Genomic DNA, 19,976 nt, shown 5'->3' with positions numbered 1-19,976 from the left:
GTGTGACTCTGTGTAAACATTGATGTGAGTGGGAGTGAGAGGTGTGACCTGTGTAAACATTATGTGAGTGGGAGTGAGAGGTGTGACTGTGTAAACATTGATGTGAGTGGGAGTGAGAGGTGTGACTCTGTTAAACATTGATTGTGAGTGGGAGTGAGAGGTGTGACCTGTGTAAACATTGATGTGAGTGGGAGTGAGAGGTGTGACTCGTGTAAACATCTGATGTGAGTGGGAGTGAGAGGTGTGACTGTGTAAACATTGATGTGAGTGGGAGTGAGAGGGTGTGACTTGTGTAAACATTGATGTGAGTGGGAGTGAGAGGTGTGACTGTGTAAACATTGATGTGAGTGGGAGTGAGAGGGTGTGACTGTGTGTAAACATAGATGTGAGTGGAGTGAGAGGTGTGACTCTGTGTAAACATTGATGTGAGTGGGAGTGAGAGGTGTGACTGTGTAAACATTGGTGTGAGGGGGAGTGAAGAGGTGTGATCTGTGTAAACCAGTGATGTGCTGGTGGGAGTGAGAGGTGTGACCAGTGTAACATTGATGTGAGTGGGAGTGAGAGGTGTGACGTCCATGTAAACTTTATGTGAGTGGAGTGAGAGTGTGACTGTGTAAACAATGATGTGAGTGGGAAGTGAGAGGTGTGACTGTGTAAACATTGATGTGAGTGGAGTGAGAGGTGTGACTCTGTGTAAACATTGATGTGAGTGGGAGTGAGAGGTGTGACTGTTGTAAACATTGATGTGAGTGGGAGTGAGAGGTGTAACTGTGTAAACATTGATGTGAGTGGAAGTGAGAGGTGTGAGTGTGTAAACAGTGATGTGAGTGGAGTGAGAGGTTGACTCTGTGTAAACATTGATGTGAGTGGGAGTGAGAGGGTGTGACTGTGTAAACATTGATGTGAGTGGGAGTGAGAGGGTGTGACTCTGTGTAAACATTGATGTGAGTGGGAGTGAGAGGTGTGACTGTGTAAACATTGATGTGAGTGGAGTGAGAGGTGTGACTGTGTGAAACATTGATGTGAGTGGGGAGTGAGAGGTGTGGACTCTGTGGTAAACATTGATGTGAGTGGGAGTGAGCGGTGTGACTGTGTAAACATTGAGTGAGTGGGAGTGAGAGGTGTGACTCTGTGTAAACATTGATGTGAGTGGGAGTGAGAGGTTGACCTGTGTAAACATTGATGTGAGTGGGAGTGAGAGGTGTGACTGTGGTAAACATTAGATGTGAGTGGGAGTGAGAGGTGTGACTGTGTAAACATTGATGTGAGTGGGAGTGAGATGTGTGACTGTGTAAACATTGATGTGAGTGGGAGTGAGAGGTGTGACTTGTGTAAAACTTTGATGTGAGTGGGAGTGAGAGGTGTGACTGTGTAAACATTGATGTGAGTGGGAGTGAGAGGTGTGACTGTGTAAACATTGATGTGAGTGGGAGTGAGAGGTGTGACTGTGTAAACATTGATGTGAGTGGGAGTGAGAGGTGTGACTCGTGTAAACATTGATGTGAGTGGGAGAGTGAGAGGTGTGACATGTGTAAACATTGAAGTGAGTGGGAGTGAGAGGTGTGACTCTGTGTAAAACAATGATGTGAGAGTGGGAGTGAGAGGTGTGACGCTGTGTAAACATTGATGTGAGTGGGGAGTGAGAGGTGTGACTGTGTAAACATTGATGTGAGTGGGAGTGAGAGGTGTGACTCGTGTAACATTATGTGAGTGGGAGTGAGAGGTGTGACCTGTGTAAACATTGATGTGAGTGGGAAGTGAGAGGTGTGACTTGTGTAAACATTGATGTGAGGTGGGATGTGGAAGGGTGTGACGTGTGTAACCATTGATGTGAGTGGGAGTGAGAGGTGGGACTCTGTGTAAACATTGATGTGAGTGGGAGTGAGAGGTGGACTGTGTAAACATTGATGTGAGTGGGAGTGAGAGGTGTGACTCTGTGTAAACATTGATGTGAGTGGGAGTGAGAGGTGTGACTGTGTAAAACATTGATGTGAGTGGGAGTGAGAGGTGTGACTGTGTAAACATTGATGTGAGTGGGAGTGAGAGGTGTGACTGTTGTAAACATTGATGTGAGTGGGAGTGAGAGGGTGTGACTGTGTAAACATTGATGTGAGTGGGAGTGAGAGGTGTGACTGTGTAAACATTGATGTGAGTGGAGTGAGAGGTGTGACTGTGTAAACATGATGTAGTGGGAGTGAGAGGTGTGACTGTGTGTAAACATTGATGTGAGTGGAGGTGAGAGGGGTGACTTGTGTAAGACTTGATGTGAGTGGGAGTGAGAGGTGTGACTGGTGTAAACATTGATGTGAGTGGGAGTGAGAGGTGTGACTCTGTGTAAACATTGATGTGAGTGGGAGTGAGAGGTGTGACTGTGTAAACATTGATGTGAGTGGGAGTGAGAGGTGTGACTCTGTGTAAACATTGATGTGAGTGGGAGTGAGAGGTGTGACTCTGTAAACATTGATGTGAGTGAGTGAGAGGTGGACTTGTGTAAACATTGATGTGAGAGGAGTAAGGTGTGACTGTGTAAACATTGATGTGAGTGGAGTGAGAGGTTTGGACCTCTGTGTAAACATTGATGTGAGTGGGAGTGAGAGGTGGTGACCTGTGTAAACAATGATGTGAGTGGGAGTGAGAGGTTGACTTCGTGTAAACATTGATGTGATTGGGAGTGAGAGGTGTGACTGTTGTAAACATTGATGTGAGTGGGAGTGAGAGGTGTGACTGTGTAAACATTGATGTAGTGGGAGTGAGAGGTGTGACTGTGTGTAAACTTGATGTGAGTGGGAGTGAGAGGTGTGACTGTTGTAAACATTGATGTGATGGAGTGGAGAGGTGTGACTGTGTAAACATTGATGTGAGTGGTAGTGAGAGGTTGTGACTGTGTAAACATTGATGTAGTGGTGAGTGAGAGGTGTGACCTGTGTAAACATTGATGTGAGTGGGAGTGAAGGTGTGACTTTGTAAAACACTGATGTGAGTGGGAGTGAGAGGTGTGACGTGTGTAAACATTGATGTGAGTGGGAGTGAGAGGTGGACTGTGGTAAACATTGATGTGAGTGGGAGTGAAGAGGTGTGACTGTGTAAACATTGATGTGAGTGGGAGTGAGAGGTGTGACTGTGTAAACATTGATGTGAGTGGGAGTGAGAGGTGTGACTGTGTGTAAACATTGATGTGAGTGGGAGTGAGAGGTGTGACTGTGTGTAAACATTGATGTGAGTGGGAGTGAGAGGTGTGACTGTGTAAACATTGATGTGAGTGGGAGTGAGAGGTGTGACTGTGTAAACATTGATGTGAGTGGGAGTGAGAGGTGTGACTGTGTAAACATTGATGTGAGTGGGAGTGAGAGGTGTGACTGTGTGTAAACATTGATGTGAGTGGGAGTGAGAGGTGTGACTGTGTAAACATTGATGTGAGTGGGAGTGAGAGGTGTGACTGTGTAAACCATGATGTGAGTGGGAGTGAGAGGTGTGACTGTGATAAACATTGATGTGAGTGGGAGTGAGAGGTGTGACTCTGTTTAAACATTGATTGTGAGTGGAGTGAGAGGTGTGACTGTGTAAACATTGATGTGAGTTGGGAGTGAGAGTTGTGACCTGTGTAAACATTGATGTGAGTGGGAGTGAGAGGAGTGACCTGTGTAAACATTGATGTGAGTGGGAGGTGAGATGTGTGACTGTGTAAACAGTGATGTGAGTGGAGTGAGAGGTGTGACTGTGGTAAACATTGATGTGAGTGGGAGTGAGAGGTCGTGACTGTGTAAACAGTTGATGTGAGTGGGAGTGAGAGGTGTGACTGTGTAAACATTGATGTGAGTGGGAGTGAGAGGTGTGACTGTGTAAACATTTGATGTGAGAGGGATGAGAGGTGTGACTGGTGTAAACACTGATGTGAGTGTGAGTGAGAGGTGTGACTGTGTGTAAACATTGATGTGAGTGGGAGTGAGAGGTGTGACTGTGTAAACATTGATGTGAGTGGGAGTGAGAGGTGTGACTTGTGTAAACATTGATGTGAGTGGGAGTGAGAGGTGTGACTGTGTAAACATTGATGTGAGTGGGAGTGAGAGGTGTGACTGTGTCAACCATTGATGTGCAGTAAGGAGTGAGAGGTGTTACTGTCTCAAACATTGATGTGAGAGTGGTAGTGCGAGGTTTACTGTGTAAACATTGATGTGAGTGGGAGATGAGATGTGTGACTGTGTAACCATTGATGTGCGTGAGATGGCGAGGTGTGACTCTGTGTAAAACATTGATGTGCGTGTGAGGAGTTGTAGAGGTGTGCCTGTGTAAACCATTGATGTGAGTGGGAGTGAGATGTGGAGCTGTGTGAATTGTGTATCATATGATGTGAGTGGGAGTGAGAGGTGTGACTGTGTAAACATTGATGTGAGTGGGACTGAGAGGTGTGACTGGTGTTGAAACATTGATGTGAGTGGGAAGTGAGGAGATGTGTGACTGTGTAAACACTTGATGTTGAGTGGAAGTGAGAGGTGTGATCTCTGTTTGTGTACACATTGATGTGAGTGGGAGTGAGAGGTGTGACTCTGTGTAAACATTGATGTGAGTGGGAGTGCAGAGGCTTGTGACTTCTGTAAACAATTGATACTGTGCTTGGGAGTTCAGAGGGTGCACTGTGTAAACATTGATGTGAGTGGGAGTGAGAGGTTGTGACTGTTGTAACACTTGATGTGAGTGGGAGTGAGAGGTGTGACTCTGTGTAAACATTGATGTGAGTGGGAGTGAGAGGTGTGACCTGTGTAAACATTGATGTGAGTGGGAGTGAGAGGTGTGACCTGTGTAAACATTGATGTGAGTGGGAGTGAGAGGTGTGACTCTGTGTAAACATTGATGTGAGTGGGAGTGAGAGGTGTGACTGTGTAAACATTGATGTGAGTGGGAGTGAGAGGTGTGACTGTGTGTAAACATTGATGTGAGTGGGAGTGAGAGGTGTGACTGTGTAAACATTGATGTGAGTGGGAGTGAGAGGTGTGACTCTGTGTAAACATTGATGTGAGTGGGAGTGAGAGGTGTGACTCTGTGTAAACATTGATGTGAGTGGGAGTGAGAGGTGTGACTGTGTAAACATTGATGTGAGTGGGAGTGAGAGGTGTGACTGTGTAAACATTGATGTGAGTGGGAGTGAGAGGTGTGACTTTGTAAACACTGATGTGAGTGGGAGTGAGAGGTGTGACTGTGTAAACATTGATGTGAGTGGGAGTGAGAGGTGTGACTTGTGTAAACATTGATGTGAGTGGGAGTGAGAGGTGTGACTGTGTAAACATTGATGTGAGTGGGAGTGAGAGGTGTGACTGTGTAAACATTGATGTGAGTGGGAGTGAGAGGTGTGACTGTGTAAACATTGATGTGAGTGGGAGTGAGAGGTGTGACTGTGTAAACATTGATGTGAGTGGGAGTGAGAGGTGTGACTGTGTAAACATTGATGTGAGTGGGAGTGAGAGGTGTGACTGTGTAAACATTGATGTGAGTGGGAGTGAGAGGTGTGACTGTGTAAACATTGATGTGAGTGGGAGTGAGAGGTGTGACTGGTGTAAACATTGATGTGAGTGGGAGTGAGAGGTGTGACTGTGTAAACATTGATGTGAGTGGGAGTGAGAGGTGTGACTTGTGTAAACATTGATGTGAGTGGGAGTGAGAGGTGTGACTGTGTAAACATTGATGTGAGTGGGAGTGAGAGGTGTGACTGTGTAAACATTGATGTGAGTGGGAGTGAGAGGTGTGACTCTGTGTAAAACATTGATGTGAGTGGGAGTGAGAGGTGTGACTGTGTAAACATTGATGTGAGTGGGAGTGAGAGGTGTGACTGTGTGTAAACATTGATGTGAGTGGGGAGTGAGAGGTGTGACTCGTGTAAACATTGATGTGAGTGGGAGTGAGAGGTGTGACTGTGTAAACATTGATGTGAGTGGGAGTGAGAGGTGTGACTGTGTAAACATTGATGTGAGTGGGAGTGAGAGGTGTGACTGTGTAAACATTGATGTGAGTGGAAGTGAGAGGTGTGACTCTGTGTAAACATTGATGTGAGTGGGAGTGAGAGGTGTGACTGTGTTAACATTGATGTGAGTGGGAGTGAGAGGTGTGACTGTGTAAACATTGATGTGAGTGGGAGTGAGAGGTGTGACTGTGTAAACATTGATGTGAGTGGGAGTGAGAGGTGTGACTGTGTAAACATTGATGTGAGTGGGAGTGAGAGGTGTGACTGTGTAAACATTGATGTGAGTGGGAGTGAGAGGTGTGACTGTGTGTAAAACATTGATGTGAGTGGGAGTGAGAGGTGTGACTGTGTGTAAACATTGATGTGAGTGGGAGTGAGAGGTGTGACTGTGTAAACATTGATGTGAGTGGGAGTGAGAGGTGTGACTGTGTAAACATTGATGTGAGTGGGAGTGAGAGGTGTGACTGTGTAAACATTGATGTGAGTGGGAGTGAGAGGTGTGACTGTGTAAACATTGATGTGAGTGGGAGTGAGAGGTGTGACTGTGTAAACATTGATGTGAGTGGGAGTGAGAGGTGTGACTGTGTAAACATTGATGTGAGTGGGAGTGAGAGGTGTGACTGTGTAAACATTGATGTGAGTGGGAGTGAGAGGTGTGACTGTGTAAACATTGATGTGAGTGGGAGTGAGAGGTGTGACTGTGTAAACATTGATGTGAGTGGGAGTGAGAGGTGTGACTGTGTAAACATTGATGTGAGTGGGAGTGAGAGGTGTGACTAGTGTAAACATTGATGTGAGTGGGAGTGAGAGGTGTGACTCTGTGTAAACATTGATGTGAGTGGGAGTGAGAGGTGTGACTCTGTGTAAACATTGATGTGAGTGGGAGTGAGAGGTGTGACTGTGTAAACATTGATGTGGAGTGGGAGTGAGAGGTGTGACTGTGTAAACATTGATGTGAGTGGGAGTGAGAGGTGTGACTGTGTAAACATTGATGTGAGTGGGAGTGAGAGGTGTGACTCTGTGTAAACATTGATGTGAGTGGGAGTGAGAGGTGTGACTGTGTAAACATTGATGTGAGTGGGAGTGAGAGGTGTGACTGTGTAAAACATTGATGTGAGTGGGAGTGAGAGGTGTGACTGTGGTAAACATTGATGTGAGTGGGAGTGAGAGGTGTGACTGGTGTAAACATTGATGTGAGTGGGAGTGAGAGGTGTGACTTGTGTAAACATTGATGTGAGTGGGAGTGAGAGGTGTGACTGTGTAAACATTGATGTGAGTGGGAGTGAGAGGTGTGACTGTGTAAACATGATGTGAGTGGGAGTGAGAGGTGTGACTGTGTAAACATTGATGTGAGTGGGAGTGAGAGGTGTGACTCTGTGGTAAACACTGATGTGAGTGGGAGTGAGAGGTGTGACTGTGTAAACATTGATGTGAGTGGGAGTGAGAGGTGTGACTGTGTAAACACTGATGTGAGTGGGAGTGAGAGGTGTGACTGTGTAAACATTGATGTGAGTGGGAGTGAGAGGTGTGACTGTGTAAACATTTATGTGAGTGGGAGTGAGAGGTGTGACTGTGTAAACATTGATGTGAGTGGGAGTGAGAGGTGTGACTGTGTAAACATTGATGTGAGTGGGAGTGAGAGGTGTGACTGTGGTAAACATTGATGTGAGTGGGAGTGAGAGGTGTGACTCTGTGTAAACATTGATGTGAGTGGGAGTGAGAGGTGTGACTGTGTAAACATGATGTGAGTGGGAGTGAGAGGTGTGACTGTGTAAACATTGATGTGAGTGGGAGTGAGAGGTGTGACTGTGTAAACATTGATGTGAGTGGGAGTGAGAGGTGTGACTGTGTAAACACTGATGTGAGTGGGAGTGAGAGGTGTGACTGTGTAAACATTGATGTGAGTGGGAGTGAGAGGTGTGACTCTGTGTAAACATTGATGTGAGTGGGAGTGAGAGGTGTGACTGTGTAAACATGATGTGAGTGGGAGTGAGAGGTGTGACTGTGTAAACATTGATGTGAGTGGGAGTGAGAGGTGTGACTGTGTAAACATTGATGTGAGTGGGAGTGAGAGGTGTGACTGTGTAAACATTGATGTGAGTGGGAGTGAGAGGTGTGACTGTGTAAACATTGATGTGAGTGGGAGTGAGAGGTGTGACTGTGTAAACATTGATGTGAGTGGGAGTGAGAGGTGTGACCTGTGTAAACATTGATGTGAGTGGGAGTGAGAGGTGTGACTGTGTAAACATTGATGTGAGTGGGAGTGAGATGTGTGACTGTGTAAACACTGATGTGAGTGGGAGTGAGAGGTGTGACTGTGTAAACATTGATGTGAGTGGGAGTGAGAGGTGTGACTCTGTAAACATTGATGTGAGTGGGAGTGAGAGGTGTGACTCTGTGTAAACATTGATGTGAGTGGGAGTGAGAGGTGTGACTGTGTAAACATTGATGTGAGTGGGAGTGAGAGGTGTGACTGTGTAAACATTGATGTGAGTGGGAGTGAGAGGTGCGACTCTGTGTAAACATTGATGTGAGTGGGAGTGAGAGGTGTGACTGTGTAAACATTGATGTGAGTGGGAGTGAGAGGTGTGACTCTGTGTAAACATTGATGTGAGTGGGAGTGAGAGGTGTGACTGTGTAAACATTGATGTGAGTGGGAGTGAGAGGTGTGACTGTGTAAACATTGATGTGAGTGGGAGTGAGAGGTGTGACTGTGTAAACATTGATGTGAGTGGGAGTGAGAGGTGTGACTGTGTAAACACTGATGTGAGTGGGAGTGAGAGGTGTGACTGTGTAAACATTGATGTGAGTGGGAGTGAGAGGTGTGACTGTGTAAACACTGATGTGAGTGGGAGTGAGAGGTGTGACTGTGTAAACATTGATGTGAGTGGGAGTGAGAGGTGTGACTGTGTAAACATTGATGTGAGTGGGAGTGAGAGGTGTGACTGTGTAAACATTGATGTGAGTGGGAGTGAGAGGTGTGACTGTGTAAACATTGATGTGAGTGGGAGTGAGAGGTGTGACTGTGTGTAAACATTGATGTGAGTGGGAGTGAGAGGTGTGACTCTGTGTAAACATTGATGTGAGTGGGAGTGAGAGGTGTGACTCTGGGTAAACACTGATGTGAGTGGGAGTGAGAGGTGTGACTGTATGTAAACATTGATGTGAGTGGGAGTGAGAGGTGTGACTGTATGTAAACATTTATGTGAGTGGGAGTGAGAGGTGTGACTGTGTAAACATTGATGTGAGTGGGAGTGAGAGGTGTGACTGTGTAAACATTGATGTGAGTGGGAGTGAGAGGTGTGACTGTGTGTAAACATTTATGTGAGTGGGAGTGAGAGGTGTGACTGTGTAAACATTGATGTGAGTGGGAGTGAGCGGTGTGACTGTGTAAACATTGATGTGAGTGGGAGTGAGAGGTGTGACTCTGTGTAAACATTGATGTGAGTGGGAGTGAGAGGTGTGACTCTGTGTAAACATTGATGTGAGTGGGAGTGAGAGGTGTGACTCTGGGTAAACACTGATGTGAGTGGGAGTGTGACTGTATGTAAACATTGATGTGAGTGGGAGTGAGAGGTGTGACTCTGTGTAAACGTTGATGTGAGTGGGAGTGAGAGGTGTGACTCTGTGTAGACGCTGATGTGAGTGGGAGTGAGAGGTGTGACTGTGTCAACACTGATGTGAGTGGGAGTGAGAGGTGTGACCGTGTGTAAACATTGATGTGAGTGGGAGTGAGAGGTGTGACTGTGTGTAACCATTGATGTGAGTGGGAATGAGAGGTGTGACTGTGTGTAAACATTGATGTGAGTGGGAGTGAGAGGTGTGACTGTGTGTAAACATTGATGTGAGTGGGAGTGAGAGGTGTGACTGTGTGTAACCATTGATGTGAGTGGGAATGAGAGGTGTGACTCTGTATAAACATTGATGTGAGTGGGAGTGAGAGGTGTGACTGTGTAAACATTGATGTGAGTGGGAGTGAGCGGTGTGACTGTGTAAACATTGATGTGAGTGGGAGTGAGAGGCGTGACTGTGTGTAAACATTGATGTGAGTGGGAGTGAGAGGTGTGACTGTGTGTAAACATTGATGTGAGTGGGAGTGAGAGGTGTGAATGTATGTAAACATTGATGTGAGTGGGAGTGAGAGGTGTGACTCTGTGTAAACATTGATGTGAGTGGGAGTGAGAGGTGTGACTGTGTAAACGTTGATGTGAGTGGGAGTGAGAGGTGTGACTGTGTAAACATTGATGTGAGTGGGAGTGAGAGGTGTGACTGTGTAAACATTGATGTGAGTGGGAGTGAGATGTGTGACTGTGTAAACACTGATGTGAGTGGCAGTGAGAGGTGTGACTGTGTAAACATTGATGTGAGTGGGAGTGAGAGGTGTGACTGTGTAAACGTTGATGTGAGTGGGAGTGAGAGGTGTGACTGTGTAAACATTGATGTGAGTGGGAGTGAGAGGTGTGACTGTGTAAACATTGATGTGAGTGGGAGTGAGAGGTGTGACTTTGTAAACACTGATGTGAGTGGGAGTGAGAGGTGTGACTCTGTGTAAACATTGATGTGAGTGGGAGTGAGAGGTGTGACTCTGTGTAAACATTGATGTGAGTGGGAGTGAGAGGTGTGACTGTGTGTAAACATTGATGTGAGTGGGAGTGAGAGGTGTGACTCTGGGTAAACATTGATGTGAGTGGGAGTGAGAGGTGTGACTGTGTAAACATTGATGTGAGTGGGAGTGAGAGGTGTGACTGTGTAAACATTGATGTGAGTGGGAGTGAGAGGTGTGACTGTGTAAACATTGATGTGAGTGGGAGTGAGAGGTGTGACTCTGTGTAAACATTGATGTGAGTGGGAGTGAGAGGTGTGACTCTGTGTAAACATTGATGTGAGTGGGAGTGAGAGGTGTGACTCTGTGTAAACATTGATGTGAGTGGGAGTGAGAGGTGTGACTGTGTAAACATTGATGTGAGTGGGAGTGAGAGGTGTGACTCTGTGTAAACACTGATGTGAGTGGGATTGAGAGGTGTGACTGTGTAAACATTGATGTGAGTGTGAGTGAGAGGTGTGACTGTGTAAACATTGATGTGAGTGGGAGTGAGAGGTGTGACTGTGTAAACATTGATGTGAGTGGGAGTGAGAGGTGTGACTGTGTGTAAACATTGATGTGAGTGGGAGTGAGAGGTGCGACTGTGTGTAAACATTGATGTGAGTGGGAGTGAGAGGTGTGACTCTGTGTAAACATTGATGTGAGTGGGAGTGAGAGGTGTGACTGTGTAAACATTGATGTGAGTGGGAGTGAGAGGTGTGACTGTGTAAACATTGATGTGAGTGGGAGTGAGAGGTGTGACTCTGTGTAAACACTGATGTGATTGGGAGTGAGAGGTGTGACTGTGTAAACATTGATGTGAGTGTGAGTGAGAGGTGTGACTCTGTGTAAACATTGATGTGAGTGGGAGTGAGATGTGTGACTGTGTAAACATTGATGTGAGTGGGAGTGAGAGGTGTGACTGTGTAAACATTGATGTGAGTGGGAGTGAGAGGTGTGACTGTGTGTAAACATTGATGTGAGTGGGAGTGAGAGGTGCGACTGTGTAAACATTGATGTTAGTGGGAGTGAGAGGTGTGACTCTGTGTCAACACTGATGTTAGTGGGAGTGAGAGGTGTGACTCTGTGTCAACACTGATGTGAGTGGGAGTGAGAGGTTTGACTGTGTAAACATTGATGTGAGTGGGAGTGAGAGGTGTGACTCTGTGTAAACATTGATGTGAGTGGGAGTGAGAGGTGTGACTCTGTGTAAACATTGATGTGAGTGGGAGTGAGAGGTGTGACTCTGTGTAAACATTGATGTGAGTGGGAGTGAGAGGTGTGACTGTGTAAACATTGATGTGAGTGGGAGTGAGAGGTGTGACTGTGTGTAAACATTGATGTGAGTGGGAGTGAGAGGTGTGACTGTGTAAACATTGATGTGAGTGGGAGTGAGAGGCGTGACTGTGTAAACACTGATGTGAGTGGGAGTGAGAGGCGTGACTGTGTGTAAACATTGATGTGAGTGGGAGTGAGAGGTGTGACTGTGTGTAAACATTGATGTGAGTGGGAGTGAGAGGTGTGACTGTGTAAACATTGATGTGAGTGGGAGTGAGAGGTGTGACTGTGTAAACATTGATGTGAGTGGGAGTGAGAGGTGTGACTGTGTAAACACTGATGTGAGTGGGAGTGAGAGGTGTGACTCTGTGTGAACATTGATGTGAGTGGGAGTGAGAGGTGTGACTCTGTGTAAACATTGCTGTGAGTGGGACTGAGGGATGTGACTCTCTGTACTCACCAATGTGAACCACAACCTGTTTGACAGTTGGCTGGAAGAGCTCAGCGATGGCCTCTGGACTCATTCGCAACATTCCCTGGGAGGACCACTTCACCAGCTTATTGCTGTGGAAATGAAGAGAGATACAGCCTCTCAGATACGGTGTCAAGGCATTGCACAAACAGTCAGCGCCTAACATGTGGGGAGCTCAGGGTTTCTGAAGAGTGGTGGGTCCTAGAAGCCTGTGGGCCTTAGGCTAATGGACTTTCCAGAACCCCCAGCAGGAAGTGACCAGCTTACAGCTCATTACAATTGGGACTCTGAGCCAAGGTAAAGGTTATTGCTGGAGAAAGAGACATGTTGAGGCTTTTCACCTTGCACTCATCAGGACACTTTGCAAGAATCCCAATGTAAGGGGGAGACAACAATTTATTCTGCATGTGAAGGGAGTGCTGATTGGTTAGCAAGTGGACTCTGTTTGGTAGAGGCATTGCCATGGAGAAAGCACTAGTAATGGTGACTGACAGTTAACTGCCAAGCATTGTTGGAATTTTAAACCGGGCAGCTTGATTCTGATTGGTCAAGGCATTGCCCTGAGGAATGAGTCAGTAAATGGCTGATCCTTAAGGTAAAGGTTCTTTCCTGTACTCTGAGTGGCTGTCTGAGCTGCTACGCTGATTGGCAGTGCCCTCTGTAAACAGGCCACTGATGAAGGGACGGATGTGAAAATGTCCACTAATCTCCAGGGATTCCACCTCCTCCTCATTCTGCATTTAGACTGACATAGTTAATTCCACCAAAGGATCTACCAAGGGAACAAAACTTCTACCTTGTCCATGGAGCCATCAACCAGTCCAGCTGGGAATGAAGAATTTTAGCTCTGAGCAAAGACTGGGTTGGCTGGGATTGGTTTCTCTGGAACACAGGAGGCTGAGGGGAGATTTAATTGAACTGTATAAAAATTATGAGGGGCCTAGATAGGGTGGATAAGAAGGACATATTTCCATTAGCAGAGAGGTCAATAACCAGGTGAATGGATTTAAAGTTATTGGTAGAAGAATTAAAGGGGAGATGTGGAGAATTTGTTTTCACCCAGAGGTGGCAGCTGTCATTGAAAAACACACTTGGAAATGCACCTGAACCTGGATATGTACCTGGATGTGGATATGCACCTGAACCTGGATATGCACCTGAATGTGGATATGCACCTGAATGTGGATATGCACCTGAACCTGGATATGCATCTGAATGTGGATATGCACCTGAGCGCAGATATGCACCTGAATGTGGATATGCACCTGAACCTGGAAATGCACCTGAACCTGGATATGCATCTGAATGTGGATATGCACCTGAACGCGGATATGCACCTGAATGTGGTTATTCACCTGAACCTGGATATGCACCTGGATGTAGATATGCACCTGAACCTGGATATGCACCTGAATGTGAATACGCACCTGAATGTGGATATGCACCTGAATGTGTATATGCACCTGAATCTGGATATGCACCTGGATGTGGATATGCACCTGAACCTGGATATGCACCTGAACCTGGATATGCTCCTGGATGTGGATGTGTACCTGAATGTGGATATGCACCTGAACCCTGGATATGCACTTGGATGTGAATATGCACCTGAACCTGGATATGCACCTGAACCTGGATATGCACCTGGATGTGGATATGCACCTGAATGTGGATATGCACCTGAACCTGGATATGCACCTGAACGTGGATATGCACCTGAACCTGGATATGCACCTGAACCTGGATATGCACCTGAACCTGGATATGCTCCTGGATGTGGATGTGCACCTGAATGTGGATATGCACCTGAACCCTGGATATGCACCTGGATGTGAATATGCACCTGAACATGGATATGCATCTGAACCTGGATATGCACCTGAACGTGGATATGCACCTGAATGTGGATATGCACCTGAACCTGGATATGCACCTGAACGTGGATATGCACCTGAACGTGGATATGCACCTGAACCTGGATATGCACCTGAACCTGGATATGCTCCTGGATGTGGATGTGCACCTGAATGTGGATATGCACCTGAACCCTGGATATGCACCTGGATGTGGATGTGCACCTGAATGTGGATATGCACCTGAACCCTGGATATGCACCTGGATGTGAATATGCACCTGAACATGGATATGCACCTGAACCTGGATATGCACCTGAACGTGGATATGCACCTGAATGTGGATATGCACCTGAACCTGGATATGCACCTTAACGTGGATATGCACCTGAACCTGGATATGCACCTGAACCTGGATATGCACCTGAACCTGGATATACACCTGGACGTGGATATGCACCTGGATGTGGATATGCACCTGAACTTCGATATGAACCTAAAGTTCCACAACCCACAGAGTTATGGGCCAAGAGTTGTAAAGTGGGATTACGATGGATAACTCCTTTCAACTGGGCTGGACATGATGGGCTGAATGGCCTCCTTCTGTGCTATAAGTTATCTATAATTCTATGATCAACATTTCCATGGCTGCTTCAACCCTATGTGGTGTCAGCAATGGCTCAGTGGGTTGCAGTCTCGTCTCTGAGACTGAAGATTATAGGTTCGAGTCCCACTCCAAACATTACAGTGCACTTCAAGGAATATATCATTGGCTGGAAAGCACTTTGGGGCATCCTGAGATCATGAAAGGCACTATCGAAATGCAAGTCTTTCTATTACTGTGCAACCACCCCTGCTCTCCACCAGTGCCCCCCCACCCCACCCCCGATGTTGTCCAATGCCCCATGGGGTTCTAGTGCAGTATGTAGTAACCTCCTGTAGTGTAGCCAGTTTCAAAACAATAGATGGGATAAAAGGGTTAAATTATTAAGTCAGCTTGCTGGCTAGGCACCCCCCACACTGCTGAATTTGAAGGCAGGGGTTGGGGCATATCAAATCCAGCAGGCAGCTTTGCCCACCGCCTATCTGCCCATCTCTTCAACAAAGGGCGTGACTGAGAAAAGGTTCAGGGTCGACCTTGTGAATATAAAATAAATGTTAGAGGGAAAAGAGGTCTCTAAGTTAAAATGGGTAGGCACGAGTCACCAATTGTCCGATTGCTTTACAGAAAGGAATGCTTGCTCCAAGAAATGATTGGGGGCCCTAGAAAAGGGATGTCTTGTGTTATGAGAAATATGGGAAATCATTTTTTTCCCCTGATTTGTTCTGTGATTATTTAAGTGTGTAGTAAAGTTTTTGTTTAAAGAGAGGGGGTGCTGTTAATGGCATGTTAATTATGTTAAGATACACAGATGAAGGGCATTAGTACCTAGAGTACTTATAGAGGGAGAATGCTGGGCCACTGGGTTAGTGGGTAGGAAGCAGACATAGATAATGCTAAAAACAAAAAACAAAAAACTGCGGATGCTGGAAATCCAAAACAAAAACAGAATTACCTGGAAAAACTCAGCAGGTCTGGCAGCATCGGCGGAAAAGAAAAGAGTTGACGTTTCGAGTCCTCATGACCCTTCGACAGAACTAGGTGAGTCCCAGGAAGGGGTGAAATATAAGCTGGTTTAAGGTGGTGGGGGGGTGGGTTTGGGTGGGGGGAGAGAAGTGGAGGGGGGTGGTGTGGTTGTAGGGACAAGCAGCGATAGAAGCAGATCATCAAAAGATGTCACAGACAGCAGAACAAAAGAACACAGAGGTGTCGAAGTTGGTGATATTATCTAAATGAATGTGCTAATTAAGAAAAGATGGTAGGGCACTCAAAGTATAGCTCTAGTGGAGGTGGGGGGAGCATAAAAGATTTTAAAATAATGGAAAGAGGTGGGAAAAAGAAAAAGAAAAATCTATATAATTTATTGGCAAAAAACAAAAGGAAGGGGGAAGAAACAGAAAGGGGGTGGGGATGGGGGAGGGAGCTCAAGACCTAAAGTTGTTGAATTCAATATTCAGTCCGGAAGGCTGTAAAGTGCCTAGTCGGAAGATGAGGTGTTGAGACAATGCTAACTTCGGTGAATAACCCTATTGTCAAGAGAAGTGTTTGCGTCTAGTTTTATACTTCACAAATTGGCTTGGGGGTCAACATAATATCCGATATTTGTTACCTGTTCTTTTTCAGTGCAGTTTCCACGCTCTGCCCTTTATACTTCCTGTAATAGTCGATGAAGGAGAACGGTAAGGAGATATTCAGGGGATTAACTCTCTTGGGGGAAGCTGTCCTTTTTCGTGCTTCAAAGGCTATCATCAAATCCACCCATGCTGCTGGCCGCTTTACCTTAAACCGCTCAATGTAATCAGTACCAAAGATCTGGCATAGCATCTTCTCAAAAGCAAGGTCCACGCCAACCGCTCCGTATGGTCCTCCTGTGGGAGATGGGACAATGCAGTTTGAGGAAGGTAGAGACGGGAGGCAATGGAAGGTAAGATGTCAGTTGTGGGTAGCTCTCTTGCCTCGGAATCTGAATGTTATGGGTTAAATCCCATTCCAGAGACAAGTGCACATTATCTCAGCTGACACATGGTGAAGTTACTGGATTGGTAATCTCAACGCCTGGACTAATTTTCCAGATTATTGTAAAATCCCATCTGGTTCATTAATGGGAAGATGTTGCCAAGGGACAGCATGTAGATGAGAAATAGGAGGATAGGTCCACCAGAGGTGTGGGAGCAGGAAGAGAAGCCATTACAAGTGATTCTCTGGCTATGATTCGATAGGTAAGAATGGGACCAGGTGAGAGCAGTCCTACCCAGCTGGACGACAGAGGAGAGGGTTTGGAAGAGGATGGTGTGGTCAACACGTCAAAGGCTGCAGACAGGTGGGGATGGATGAGGAGGGAAAGTTTACCTTTGTCACAATCACATAGGATGTCATTTGTGACTTTAATAAGAGCTGTTTCAGTCCCTTGGCAGGGACAGGATCCTGATTGGGTTCAACTGCAACTTTAAAAAGGAAATTGGATAAATTATGGAAAAGGAGAAATCTGAAGGGCTTTCATAGAATCATAGAAACTTATGAAACAGAAGGAGGCCATTCAGCCCATCGTGTCTGTGCTGGTTCTTTGAACATCCCTATCTCTTCCTCAAGTCCCTATCCAACTTCCCGTCATATTTCTGAGTCAGCCTCCTCCACTTTTCAGATGAGTGTTCCAAGTTCCTTGTTGCCAATCTTTGTCTCATCTGCCTTTTGCAGCTGAGTCAATGCAGGAACTCACCAAGGCTCCTTCGACAGCACCTTCCAAACCCACGACCGCTACCATCTAGCAGGACAAGGGCAGCAGATAGATGGGAACACCACCACCTGGAAGTTCCCCTCCAAGTCACTCACCATTCTGACTTGGAAATATATCGGCCGTTCCTTCACTGTCGCTGGGTCAAAATCCTGGAACTCCCTTCCTAACAGCACTGTGGGTGTACCTAAACCACATGGACTGCAGCGGTTCAAGAAGGCAGCTCACCCACCACCTTCTCAAGGGCAATTAGGGATGGGCAATAAATGCTGGGCCCAGCCAGCGACACCCACATCCCGTGAATGTATTAAAATAACGATAAGAACAGAAAGGAGTAATGGACCCAAAACTGACCCTTGGGAAACACAGCTGCAAACCCCTCCCAGTCTGAAATGCCCAAGTTGGTGGATAGTAGAGGCAGAAACTCTAAACTCTTGTAAAAAAAAGTACCTGGATCTGCAGCCTAAAGTGCTGTAAGCTGCAGGGCTATGGGCCGGTGGGGGGGCAGGAAGGTGGGGTTAGAAAGGGCACCTGGGTGTCCTCGGGCTGGGCATGGACAAGATGGGCCGAATGGCCTCCTTCTGTGCTGTAACTTTTCTACGGTTCTATGATTTCTGGCTGTGTCGTGATTCGGTGAGCTCAGGATTTTTAGTGCTTCTGTCAGGTTATCAAGCAGCCACTGGATGGTGCCAAAGCTCCTTGCTTTTGACCCGCCCTCCCCACCGACAGGGAGGAAGGCTCGGCCTTGTTCTCTGTCATTGAGCCTGTGCCAGATTCCTGCAGCCTCGCGGCAACATTAAGATTAAAAAAAAAACCACCCTGCAAGGTCTTTTATTTTTTGCCTGTGTTTTTAAAGATAATTCTCTCTCTGATGCAAATGTCTTTCACATCCTATCAGGAAGGGTAGGGTATGTGGTACTGGCCTCTAGCAACATCAAGGTCAGGAGTTCACATCCCACGATGACCATGCATCGCGTCATGTAGCACAGAAGGAGGCCATTCGGCCCATTGCGCCTCTGCTGGCCCCTTTTCAAAGAGGTAAAAGCAAAAATCCTGTCGAAGCTGGAAATCTGAAACAAAGACAGAAAATGCTGGAAAAATCTCAGCAGGTCTGAGGAGAGAAAAAAAAAATAAGAGTTAAAGTTTCGAGTCCATAGTGACTCTTCTTCAATGTTTATTCAATCTTCTTCAGTGTTTGATTCACTGCCAATTCTCTTCCAGGAATGCCCACCTTGAAGTGGTGCTGCTCTTCTCTCCGACAGGAAGGAGAGTCAGACGGACTCGAAACGTTAGCTCTGTTTCTCTCTCTCTCCACAGATGCTGCCAGACCTGCTGCGAGTCTCGGCAGCATTTTCTGTTTCTCTTTCAAAGAGATATCCCTCCTCTGGTTCTCCGGCCAGTCGTGTTTGGATTCACTAAGCCTGGTGATGATTTAACTGTCAGCATTACATTGAGTGAAAACTCAACTGGTTCCCTAATGCCCTTCAGATACATCTCCAAGTGGCCTGGCCTATATGTGTCTCCAGACACTTTTTGATATATGGCTTAACAAGCTACACAGTTGCTGCAATATGTTCAAAAGGGCCCAGTCCATGCTCAGGTTAAGAAGGAATGGGCAGTCAATGTGCTGTTGATTAAAAAAAGGAGTTATAGTCGCTGAGCTTTTCCCGTGAGGTAGGATGTGGAGGAACCTTCAACATCGTACTTCAGAAGGAGGAGGGGTATCCAGCGGTCAGGTTAAATGCCCATCGAACAATCTTCTAAATTGTGTCAGCCATGGTTGCCCAGAGGGTGGCCCTCTCGCCTCTCAGTCAGAAAGTCATGATTTAAGTTCCCCTCCAGAGATTTGAGTCTATAGTCCAGGCTGACAGTCCCGGTGCAGGGGGAGCTGTGCTGTCGGAGGCGCGGTCCTTAAACCAAGGCCCTGTCTGCCCTCACAGGTGGATAGAACCATAGAACACCACAGCACAGAAAACAGGCCATTCGGCCCTTCTAGTCTGTGCCGAAATATTATTCCACTAGATGTAAAAGATCCCATTGGAAGAAAAACGAGGAAATTATTGTCCCTGGTGTCCTGCTCAATATTTATCCCTCAACCTACATCAATGATGATCTGCCTATGACTGCATTGCCGTTTGTGGGATCTTGCTATGTCGAAATTTGCTGCCATGTTATTCCAGCCCTCCCCACCCCGCCCCCACCCCACAGCTCTCTCTGTACCCCGCTCCCCTGGCTCCAACATGTCTCTGTCACCTATATTATTACAGTGACTACACTTTATAAAAGTACTTCATTGACTGTGGGCAGGACATCCTGAGGTTGTGGAAGGCGCTATAGAAATGCAAGTTCTTTCTTTCCAGCTGTTGTTTCATGATCAAAATCAATTATAAATGAAGAGGGATTGGAGGTGAATTGTCCAGGAAGTGGGGAGGAAGGTGCTGGCCCACAGGAGTTGCTCTGTGAAAGGGTCTCTCTCTGCCTCTCACTCAGCCTGGTCAACGCACCA

The 19,976-nt window shown here is 46.6% G+C and overlaps 1 protein-coding gene across 1 annotated transcript in view; it reads right to left on the bottom strand.

Moving 5' to 3' along the window:
* Positions 1-19,976, bottom strand: part of hspa12b (heat shock protein 12B) — a 78,853-nt gene that overhangs the window by 28,575 nt on the left and 30,302 nt on the right. Inside the window, exons 10-11 of the mRNA XM_041183942.1 lie at positions 16,349-16,607; positions 12,274-12,377 (exon numbers count right to left, since the gene is read on the bottom strand). Of these exons, the coding sequence (XP_041039876.1) occupies positions 12,274-12,377; positions 16,349-16,607 (363 nt within the window). The remainder of the gene's footprint in view (positions 1-12,273; positions 12,378-16,348; positions 16,608-19,976) is intronic.

This window comes from Carcharodon carcharias, chromosome 1 (assembly GCF_017639515.1).
Source record: "Carcharodon carcharias isolate sCarCar2 chromosome 1, sCarCar2.pri, whole genome shotgun sequence".
Classification (NCBI taxonomy): domain Eukaryota; kingdom Metazoa; phylum Chordata; class Chondrichthyes; order Lamniformes; family Lamnidae; genus Carcharodon; species Carcharodon carcharias.
The sequence above is the reverse complement of the archived record's forward strand: the minus strand, read 5'-3'. Positions and strand labels throughout refer to the sequence as shown.